This window comes from Lathyrus oleraceus, chromosome 1 (genome assembly GCF_024323335.1).
Source record: "Lathyrus oleraceus cultivar Zhongwan6 chromosome 1, CAAS_Psat_ZW6_1.0, whole genome shotgun sequence".
In the NCBI taxonomy this organism is placed as follows: domain Eukaryota; kingdom Viridiplantae; phylum Streptophyta; class Magnoliopsida; order Fabales; family Fabaceae; genus Lathyrus; species Lathyrus oleraceus.
The window spans coordinates 368,998,822-369,010,756 of NC_066579.1; the positions used below are offsets into that span (position 1 = coordinate 368,998,822).

The 11,935-nt window shown below is 34.0% G+C and overlaps 1 protein-coding gene across 1 annotated transcript; it reads right to left on the reverse strand.

The window, feature by feature from the left end:
* Positions 1–765: 765 nt before the first annotated feature.
* Positions 766–1,360, reverse strand: LOC127137216 (defensin-like protein 183). Its single transcript, XM_051063699.1, has 2 exons — positions 1,257–1,360; positions 766–1,171 (listed from the first exon to the last, which is right to left on the reverse strand). Exons 1-2 carry the CDS (start codon positions 1,315–1,317, stop codon positions 843–845), a joined length of 390 nt encoding a protein of 129 aa, XP_050919656.1. The 5' UTR covers positions 1,318–1,360; the 3' UTR covers positions 766–842.
* Between the last annotated feature and the right edge of the window lie 10,575 nt (positions 1,361–11,935).

Below are 11,935 nucleotides of genomic sequence, written 5' to 3' on the forward strand. Positions count from 1 at the left end.
CACAACTTCTAAACAAGATTAACATATTCAAAATAGTATGAAGTTTTTATATAGGCTACTTGACTTGAGACAGATGGTGTGAAAGACTCATGGTTTTTATAGATTTGTGAAAAAAATAGATTTTTCTGATTCTAGAAGAATCGACAACATTGGTTTTGTGTTTGAGAATGACAAAAGAAAAGGTTTATATAGGAGCTAGAGGTAAGATATAAAATAGGTGAAAAGTTTAATAATTGATTCAAGTCAGATCATACAATTATAATTTGAATTAGATGAAAGAATGATTTGAATTAAGGTGATGAAATTTGGGTATGACCTGTTTGATCTAGACCATGATTTTGATCATATGATTAGAATCAAGAAATTACATGATTGAAATCATACAACCAAAAGTGTTTTTCAAAAGAATTTATTTGATCACGATTCAAATCATCCCTTGTTGTGGTTCACATCAAGGTGTCTTTGATTTGAATCAGACATATTCTTGATTTTAATCATTATTACAGTGCCAAATTCCAAATTTTAACTTAATTCTCGATTCGAATCAGTCAAAGATGTGATTCTAATAAAGCTTCAAAAAAACACTATGTTTAAGGGATTCTAACATGTGACTCAAGACACATATTTTGATTTTGAACAATTTTCTCAAACTAAAAACCATTACAATGGGTTCAATCTAATTGAATGTAATGGATGTCTCAAGATACAATACTACGTTGAATGATAAAATCAAATTATAATAAATGGTTAAAATCAAAATACAAATAAACCATAATTCATACGATGATATTTGTTTTTCTTATTAATTATTATCATTATAATTATTTCAATTTACAACTCAATTAACGTCTATAGCTACAAATGCAATACACTTTACCAAAATCAGCAAAACATTTTCCAACACCTGTATCTTTATATTTACCAACACACTTTGCATTGCAACAAGATTCATCACATTCATGACTGCAAAGTCCAATTCCAATATTGCATGCAGGTTGATGTGACCCTGGTGGTGGCTTATCGAAATTACAAGTGCATAAGTCGAAGAAATCACAACTCCATTCTCTAACATGAACACCTTTTGCATATCTGCTACAATAGATAGCACATTCTGCTACAGGACATCTACCAACAATCTTTGTGCACTCACCTTCAACTTCTATTAGTTGCACTATGTTCATGCAAAATAAAAATAAATTGGAAATTAATGAGATTTATCATGTAAAGATAATTTAATAGCCATGATAGATGTTTACCTGCAACAACTAAAACTAAGATGGCAAAGAAACAGAAAGATTTTGAGATTTGATACATCATTAATTTTTTTTTTTTGGTTTGTTACTCATAGGTTTAAATCTACTTATATACAAGTCTTATGTTTAATATGGAGTTCAGACAAATGTCCAAATGAAAAAAGTAATTGCTTTGTAACTTTGTACCATTTTTTTAAGTCCACCATGTTATTATTTTTATTTTTAATGACACAACTTTTATTTAGAGGAAAATGTTATTCAAATGAGATGGAAAATGATCATTAATTAATGCCAAATATTTATAATAAATTAATTTTTCTCAGTTTTAAAAAACATTTTTTTTTGGTCAAATATGTTTTATAAATTACATTTCTCTATTTTTAAAAGTAACTAACGGTTCTCATCTTTTATTTAATTATTTATGTCTAAAAAAAACTTTGTTTTTTTTATAATGTTCTATTTTATTCGGAATCTAGGTGTGTTTTTTCTCTAAAAAAACATAAATAAAGTTTGAAACATATATTGATACTTTTCGTCCTATTTAATCTTATTTAATGATAGTATAGTTCGAAGGAAGGTATCGCCTCGCCCCAACGTTTTCCTCACTTTTAATAAGAAGAAACGTGGGATAAGAAGTGTCTTGGATAATGGAAAAGTCAAGATAATTACTAACCCACGTATCCCTTGATTATAGGAATTCAACAACCCACCTTTTGACTGGGTGAGCAGCGACTTTTTTCAAGAAAACTCTAGGAATCAGGAATCCCTATAAACCCGTCCCAATGTTACACTGTTAGAGCGACACTGCAGAAAACTAAACTCAAAATGATAAACATAAATAAATCACCATCTAGGACAATCCTTTGCAACAAGCAACATCTAATGCTCCTCTACCTGAGTATCTGCATCATTGTCACAATGAGCAACACAACAAACAAAAGGGATTGAGAATAACTTAATAGATGTTATAGGTGAAATAAACAACATGGCTAGTTTCTCATAACATCAACATCAATCACACAGTATTAATCCTCTTTGAATCTGAGACCGTCATTAGTTCCTATCTGAACCGTGACTTCGGTGAACCGAAGTCCTACCTAATTCCGATATACATGAATGCATGAATAACAACAAGAAACAATCACAACACATACTCAACAAAAAATAACAATAATATTCACATCTCTTACTCAACAAGGTTCCTCTCTGAACCCACAATTTTACCAATGTAATGTCAATTCTATAGTTCCTCTATAAACTACTCAATTCAAAATATGTTATATAATTATATCTCAATCACATGATCATATAAATTGAAACATACTCATTAACGAGGATTCTTTTTACTAAAGTAAGTCCAACAATAAGATAAAAAAATTACTCACATACAAACTCTAGCCTTATCAAAATAACTATGAACTTGTCAGATTACTCAAATTTAACTCTAACAACTCAAAATTTAACCTTTTTGGCTTGACAACCTTAAAAATATAAAAAATATAATTAAAAAAGCAGCCTTATAATGTCAAATGGTTTCTAACTAAACTCAAGTGTATCATGTACTCTCAACTCTAATTCTAAACAACTCAAAAGAAACTCTGAAAACTCTATAACAACTCTAACACCCTAATGTAACAAATATGACTCTTAAACTTATAAAAAAGGTAAGAAAGGTCACCGAACTCGAAATTATTCAAAAATTCGCCGAACTGGACAGGAACCCGAAAAACTCGGGGCATTCTCCCTCGCGTGCGATCGTGCTGCGCCACTAAGGCTTAGTGCCACACATGCATTCCAGCTATGCCGACCGCGACATCGCGTCACAGAGTCGTCCGCCTACCGCTGCTAACTAGGCGCGACATTGCGCCTTTGACGTCCAGGCGCGATCCCCCTCCCTCGATTCTCGAATTTTCCAAATTTTCTGACTTTTTCCAACTATTTGACTTTTTGGAAAAAATGTCATATGGGAGTTTCTGCCTTTTATAAATATTTTCGTCACTATGCATAATCACAGTGCATCATACAACAACAATACATCAACAAGGTAAAAAGGCACAAAAGAGAAACCTACACATTTATTATGAATTCACCTTATACAAGGCATACGACATTCTACAAGGATTCAAGTAAAAAAATGCAATAGTACTCAAGAATCAAACAAAATGGTTTGAGGCAAACTCTTTGGCCACAAACATACAAGACATATTCAAAATTGAGAAGAAGAGTATATGAGGGTAAGACTCCCTCATTATCCGACTGCCTGAACACCCACATGTGAATAGTTTCCCCCTTTACCTCGAAATTTCAGATTGATGAACTTTTGCCCTTTGGGATCTACCTCTCTCTTCCTTCTATGGTCACTCTAGCTTTCTGCCTCTCTGCCTCTTTCCCTAACTTTTCTCAATTTCACGATATGCCAAAACTCTTCCTCACTTTTAATATTTATTTACCCTGATTCTCTTATTCTCCTCTCACCCCAATCTTTTCTCACACCCTTAACTCTCCTCACACCCTCATTGTATTTTCTATTTTCTACTCTATTTCTATTATTTTATTTTAATTCAAATAATATTCTAATTAAATTAAAATAACATAATTATCTAATTATTCTACTGAACTCAATTATCTCAAATAAATCAATAATTCTATTATTTCTAATATTTCTAATATTAATTAAATTAAATAAATTATCAATAGATCAAGAAAAACACACATATCACTCAAATAAATAAAATAAAATAAAATAATATAAATTTAATTTAAAAATAAATAACTAAACTTGGATCTTACAACTCTCCCCCACTTAAAAGTATTTTCGCCCTTAAAAATTACCTAACAACTCAGGGTACGACCCCTCCATCTTACTCTCCAACTCCCACATCACGCTAACTCCAGCAGGTCCTCCCAATACTAACTTCACCAGAGAAATATATTTACCTCTCAAATGCTTCACCTCTCGATCCTTAATCTGCAAGAATCATGTAGTTGCATGTCCCTACTTCAATAGGGGAGCATCTATATCCAGTTATTTTGTTGCTTGTCTTATCACTTTAATCTTTGTTTTAATTTTGATTCGTTGAGTTTCCTTCTTGTTTTGCATTTCATATTTAGCATGCATTAAACTTTGATTAGATTTGACCTTGATCATGATATTCTTTGATCAATAACATATGTTAAGGAATGAAATCATTTTGTGTTTTTGGTGTGAGTTTGATTCAAAGTAAGATCTCAAAAAGCTTTTGAAAATTTGAAAATTTGAGATTTTACAAGATTGATTCAAATCATTCAATTTTAAACTGGATTTTTCATCCTGATCAAATCGGACAGAAGTGAAACTCAGACATTTGATTCCGATCAAATTTTACACTTGATCCTAATCATTTTCCTTGGGACAGATTATGTTTGATTTGATTCGAATCATTGATTTTTACACTGAATTTTTGATCCTGATCAAATTGGACAGAAGTGGAACTCAGCAATTTGATTATAATCAAATTTTACACTTGGTTCTGATCATTTTCCTGGGGTAAATTTTTGTTGGATTTGAACCAAATCAAAATTTTTGAACATGATTCGAATCATTTCCTTTTTCAAAAATTCATAGTCAATTATGTGGCATTTGATTCAAATCAAATTTTAAACATGTTTGGAATCACGTGGCATTTGATTCGAATCATTCTTGTCTGATCCGAATCAATTGTCTATTTTTTCAAAAATTTGTTATTTCTTCCATTCCATTTTATTTTGCCCATTTGATTCAAATCAAATTTTTCTTGATTCGAAATCAACATTTTTCAATCATTTTATGTGCTTTATCTCAACCACATATAAAAGCATTTTTTCATCATTTCTAATAACGCATCTATCATTCTGATCATATTTTTCAATGTGATTTTATGAGAAAAATCAATTTCCTCTGTTTGAGTGTTCATAGTCTTGCAAAAAAATTCTTTCAATCTTCAACTTCAATTGAGTCTAGATCTTGATAACGAGAGTTCTTTATTGAATGAAGGATGCACGTACTTGAAACTAACCATTCTTGGAGATCTGGTTAAGTGTTTCAGTTTATTGTCAAGATTTAGGTGATTGTCAATGATGGTGACAAATTCCATTGAAAAGAAGTAGGCTCTTCTCTCCTGAATTGTCTTAGTAGTAACTGCGTGGAAGGCTACAGATAAGGCGAAGTTCTTCTCAGATCTTCGGACAATTTCACCGCTCAAGGAATCGCTAGGATCAAGGGATTGATTTCTACAAACGAAGGCTTAGATCATAATTAATGTCTTTGGAAGATTCAAGAAACGTATTCAAGTAAATATTACACAAAAGAGTTCGACAAGTGTTACTGTCTACAAGTCAAGATCCAAATTAGGAGATTTATTTTCTCAACTATTTTGTGGATTGGTGATTGTATGAACTCTTGGAAGTATTTTTTAAATAACAAGGAACTATGCAGATTCCAATGGGAAACCATTGAAGAGTGCTCGCAAGCCAAGCGAGGACAAACATCGAAGCACTATAAATCTCGGTGTGATCACTCTCTCCCCCCTCTCTCTCTCTCTCTCTCTCTCTCTCTCTCTCTCTCTCTCTCTCTCTCTCTCTCTCTCTCTCTCTCCTCTTGCATTTAAAATTCGTAATGATTGCATGCTTTAGGTTCTTTAATTCCGTCATATTATATCACATGTTCTTAATAGCAATTTATTACAAAAAGATTTAGGTTTTGTTGGAATTGGATAACCTGTTAAGCTAGTCCTGTGATTGATCATCTGAAGCAAATTGAATTTAAAATTCCGTTAAATTGAATCATTGAGTAAATACTTCTCGTGTTTAATGCAATTGAATCAATTTTTACTAAGCATTTCAATCATATTAATCTTTGATATTTGTGAAACGATCCGTGTTGATTTGATCAATATTTGAATAGTATAATTTTCATTTTTGCATCAAACCTTATGCTCGCAACTCATTTTTGAAAACACTATGATTTTGGAAAATGACAGTTAAATTTTAATTTGGGTCTATTCACCCCTCCTCCATATTATTTTTCTAATTCCATATTAACATCCAACAATGGGCATAAAGAGCTGGTCTTTTGATTGTGTCTAATTGACACCCAAAAGTTTGTGAATATGTCGGAAGATGACGATCCTAAGGGAGCGAGCACCAGTTTGCAAAGGAGAAAATTATACTTATTGGAAATAGATCATGTATGTACACTTCTTATCAGTTGACAAAAATATATGGCATGCCATCACTGAGGGACCATTTATTCCCAAGGACGATGACAACTTTGTTAAATATCCAAAAGACTGGGATGATACTAAAACCAAAAAGTCTTCATATGATTTGAAAGCGAGGAACATACTTATTTATGCATTTAGTACTAAAGTGATCTATTCGATTTCACATCATACAAGTGCTAAAGGTATATGGGATTCTTTCTAAACTTTCTATGAGGGAACAGAGGATGTCAAGGATTCTAAAATCAATATGTTTACAGGGGAATTTAAACTATCTTGTATGGAACCTAGAGAATCCGTGGATTCCATACAAACTAGATTCCTCCATTTAATAAACAAACTGCAAGACTTGGGTAATACTTTTTCCAACAAAGATTGTACTAACAAAATATTAAGATCCATGTGTAGGGAGTGGCAACTAAAAGTTACAACTATAAAAGAAGCAAATGATCTTAGTACTTTGATATTACGAAACTGTTTGAGAGGTTAGCCGAGCATGAGAATGAGATGAAGCGACTCGCCGATAGCAAAGTAAAGTTGAAAAAGAAAGAGAAAGGTAAAAAGGAGAAGTGAGATCTTTGTTTGAAAGCTTCATCTTCTAAAGAGAAGAAGTCGAAGGAAGAAAGTGATGATTATGATGAAGAAGTTTCCAAAAAGGAAGAAATAGGTTTATTCGTCAGACAATACAATAAATATCTTAAGAGAAACAAGCTCAAGCATATCGATAAAGGTCTAGTGAATTTCATAAATGCTCATTCACCAAAGAAGGATCACAAGAAAGAAGATGATGATATCACATGCTATGAATGTGGTAATATGGAACACTATAGAACTACATGACCAAATCTCACCAAACATCATAAAAGCAAAGACAATGCTTTCTACAAGTCGAAAGGATAATCATCCAAAGGTCGTAGAGCCTACATCACATGGGAAGAAGAGGAGAGAGCTCCTCCTCTGATTCTTGCTCGAGTTTAGATGATGAGTGCGCCAACTTTTTCTTGATAGCACGGAAGAATAGTGGAACTTCCAAGGTATATAATCCTGATTCTGAAAATGAGTATACTTATAGTGAATTGTCTAATGATTTCAATGACATGTATCTTATTCCATTAAAGTGTTTAAGAAAATTTCTCTTCAAAAATAAATTATTGATACACTTGAACAATAGATAAAAAATATTAATCCTGCTTTAGATTGTTTAAAGGAAGTTCATACATCTCTTGTGGAAGAGCATTGTATTGTTTCAGGTACTTTAGCTAAAAAAGGTAGAAGTTATGGAATGTGTTGAATATCCAATTTTAAAAATTGAAATTGAAAATCTTAAGGGACAATTAACACATGTTCCCACAATATCTAATACTTGTTTTAGGTCTTCAAGTGAAAGAGGGAAGGTTTTTAAGAAAAAACCTCATGTCACAAGGAGAAATAAAAGAAGCGTTTCATCTAAAGTTATTTGCCATTATTGTGGAGATAAGGGTCACATTAGGCCTCTTTGTCATGTTAGGAACATTCAAGTTCCCAATGGTAAAATGACATGGATTCCTAAATGTATCGCAACTAACCCTAAAGGACCCACTAGTTAGGGACCTAAATTACCTATTTGATTTTCCACAGGAAAGTCTTACCTCCATAAAAAAGACTGTAGTTTCTAGATAGCCGATGTTCAAGACACATAACAGGAGATGATTCCATGTTCATCAAGTTCAATAAGAAGGAAAATGGTCACGTCACTTATGGAGACACTACGAAAGGTAAAGTTCTTGGTAAAGGTATTGTGGGTAATCCCTCTGTTGGAACAAAATTGGTTAATACTATATCCTTTTGGTTTTAATGATAAAAAAATATTTAAAGAACAATTGAATATTCTAACGTTTGTTCAAGTATGCAGAATTATAAGACTGAGAACATATGAAAAGAAGCTTGAGGAATCCAAATCTGAAGTTGAGACTCTAGCTTTGAAGATCACTTATGAAGACTCTGACTCTGATGGAAGATCCAGAATCTGAAGCATCAGAACCCAAGAAGCAGAATCTGAAGAGGTTAGCCTTTGAAAGTGAAGTCTGAAGAAAGTCTTCCTCTAAAGGATCAGAACATGGGTTCTGTAGCACCTCAAATTTGCACCTATCATTATGCATACATTTTCATATTAGGTCATAGCATATCATGATCCATTGCATAGCATTTGCATTGTCCCTCAGTTGCCTCAAGAGCAAGCAATCAGAAATTAGGTCAAACTAATCTCCTGATCAGTCAACCAAGCAAGCAAAGGAATTTCTCATTTGAACCAAGGCCTTGGGGTTTGTCCAACAAGTTCACATGGCTTGGGGATCCATTTGAAGTATTTTGGTCAAGGATTGAAGGCTCAGAGGTCATCAGTTCATGCACAGACAGTCAAAAACCCTAAAAAAGTCAACTGTCAGTCAAAGCAATGGATGGTGGTCATTCTTGTGGAATTTGGGCACCATGGTCAATAATCAAGAGTTCATACAACTTGGGACATCATTTGAAGTCAAGTTCTCAAGGAATTAGGGTTTGGAAGTCATCAGTCAATGCACAATCAGGCAGAAACCCTAAAAGTCAACTGTTGGTCAACTGTCCATTTAATCAGTGATTTGATGATTGGAATTGGTTTGTGAGAGTTCATTCATGTCCAAATAGTCATCATACATCATGCCAAACACCATCATGGAAGAATTTGAAGCCAGATCAAAATTTCCCAAAACGGAAACTAGGCCTGTAACTGAAACCTGCCATAAATGGAAAGTCTTGATCCTCAAACTTACATTTTGATACAAGCCTCAAATGAATTTTTGCCCAACATGAAAGTTGAAGATCTTGTTCTCCCATTTCCAAAAAGTCCTAGAACTCTCAATTCCCATGTGTGGTTGGCAAGTTATGATCGAATCGATTTCAGAAAATCTTGAACTTCAAAGGGCCATATCTCTCAAACCGTTTGGCCAATTTTGGTGGGGTTTTTTCCTACAAGTCACATTTGATCCCCTCTTTCCAAAAATATAAATTTCATGAGCCAAAACTTCACCAATCAAAATGGCATATTTTGACCTTTTTCATTTAAATGTAAGTTTGACCAAGAGTTGACTTTTTGACTCAAACATTTTTTCAGTATTTGGCCAATTGGGACAGCTCAGAAATATCATTTTAAGTGTGTTTGCAAGCTCATATTATGCAGTACATGAAGCCATTGCTTGGTTGCTTGGAATGTGGCCAAGAGTACACTTTCACCATGCTACTCCATACTATCCACCATACCATGCTTTGTACTCTTAAACAGAAGTTTGGAAGCTCATTTTGCTGTCATTTTGAGACCTCAGTAGCAGCCCATAACCAACAGAAAAAGGGGCCATTTCCTTGTTTGCTTGAAATGGGGAAGAAAGTACTTTGCAACCATTCCACTCCATACTTCCATGCCATGCCTTGTACTAGCAAGCAGCAGAGGTTATGGTCATGTTTCTGTCATTGGAAAACCAGCTGCAGCCACATTGGACAGCAGACACAAAAACCAAATTCACTCATGCTCAAAAGTTTCACTTTTGCATTTTCTAAAAGTCTGTCAAAAACTTCCAAAGAGACTAAGCCTTGCCTTGCCTAAACAACATCCAAACAACACATTGAGCTCATTCCAAGCACAAAACACTAGCTGTAACCATCTTTCAAGTTCTGTTATTCCAAAGCATCATCCATGGCAGAACTTGTTGGAAGCTAGAAGCAAGGCGTATGAGCACTCCACACTCGACCATTCATGCACACAGACCACAAGGGAGATCTGTTTCGCCTCTTTGCAACCAAAAGACCACAAACGCATCACTGCCATGGAAAAAACTTCAGAATAAGGTCAGAATTCGCGCGGCTCAGTTCTTGTTTTTAAGCATGTAATCATGAAGTTCATTTCACCCTGATTCTGTTGATATAATTTTGTGGAAAATGGTTGGCTATTTTGAAAGTTATGCCATGTTAAAGTTTGATGTTTGAATATGCTTTTGCTTGTTTATCTCTTAATAGCTTGAATTAATGTTAATGGTTGAGGGATTATTAATGTACATGATGAGGTGGACACATTGATATATTGCTTTTTGATTTTGGCCACCATTTGTTCTTGCTGGATTTTCTTTGTGATGAACATGTAGGTACTGCATAGTTTCTCTTTTCTGCAAATGCTGGAAATTCTTTTTTTTTTTTTTTCTTTTTTCTGCTGCCAAGGCGTTAAGCCCTTAGGGCTTCCTTTCCGTATGCTTCATTTGCTGCTGCCGCTGGCTTTCCCATTTAATGGCCTTTCCTTTGCTTAAGTACTGCTTGCGTTCCTAGATGGAACGGTGTGATTGGCCGGTTCGTTTGGGCCATACAAACACGCAGGTGGCCGTGGGCCCCTCTTGGCTGGGATTTAAAATCCCTTTAAAGTGGCACTGCTGTTGCTGCATAAAGCCAAGGAAAGCATGGCTATTGATGTTGGGAATATGCTATACAGAAGTGACCGCGGGCCAGGCATTAATGCAAGTGACCGTGGGCCCCACTGTTGGGGATCCTAAATCCCATTCACTTGGAACGACAGCGCTCCACGGCGCGACATGTGTCGTTCTCTCTCTCTTTTTTTTTAATAATAATTAATCAATAACATTTCCTTGCATTTTCATTTTTTATTTCATACAAACTTCAAAAATTCACAAATAATTAAGGGATGATCCAATTGGGATGGGACTTTTTGCATTATTTTCCATGTTTCATCTAGTTTTTTATAAGCATTTTTATTCAAATTGTGCTCATATGGAAAATTAAATGTACTAGGGTTTTGTTCATGTATGCAAATTTTGTACACTTTGCCAAATCAATTGTGAAATGATGATACTTTATCCAATGGTTCCCAAATTTTTTGTGCTTAAACTAGACACATTCATGGTGATTTTGGTATAAAGTTTGTGAATTTACCATTTGTGGTTTGTGAGATATGAGTTTTTGAATTAGGGTGTGACAATTTGTGTCACACCATTGATGACCAACTTCATGATTTTTATTACCATTCTTCTTGACCTCCAAATGACTTGATTTTTTGCATGAGCTTACTCTTGCATGTCTAGTTGACTTGTGATTTTTCTTGGATTTAATTGAACTATTTTCCATTTGTTTGAGATTTTCCTTCCCTGCCTAGTCAAATGTTGACTTTGTGTGACACATGTTCCCATTTCATTTGTGAAATTCTCAGACTTTATTAGATGGACATGAAATTTTGCATGAGATAACTAGACATCCTCATCTTTGCCATGGCTTTAGTCCCATTCATTTATCATACACCATTCTTGACTTATGATTTTTCTAAGTTGATGCATGATTGGTTGACTTCTTTGAGCATGTTCAAAATTGCTTTGACTTTCTGATTTTCATTGACTGCCTTCCATTTGTCCAAATGAGATGAAATTTGACATGCTTACC

Excerpts from the sequence above, each read along its gene's own strand:
- LOC127137216 (XM_051063699.1), bottom strand. The coding sequence starts at position 1,317 with ATGATGTATCAAATCTCAAAATCTTTCTGTTTCTTTGCCATCTTAGTT. Across the intron at positions 1,172-1,256 it reads CTTAGTTTTAGTTGTTGCAG|TGCAACTAATAGAAGTTGAA; the intron begins GTAAACATCTAT and ends GCATGAACATAG.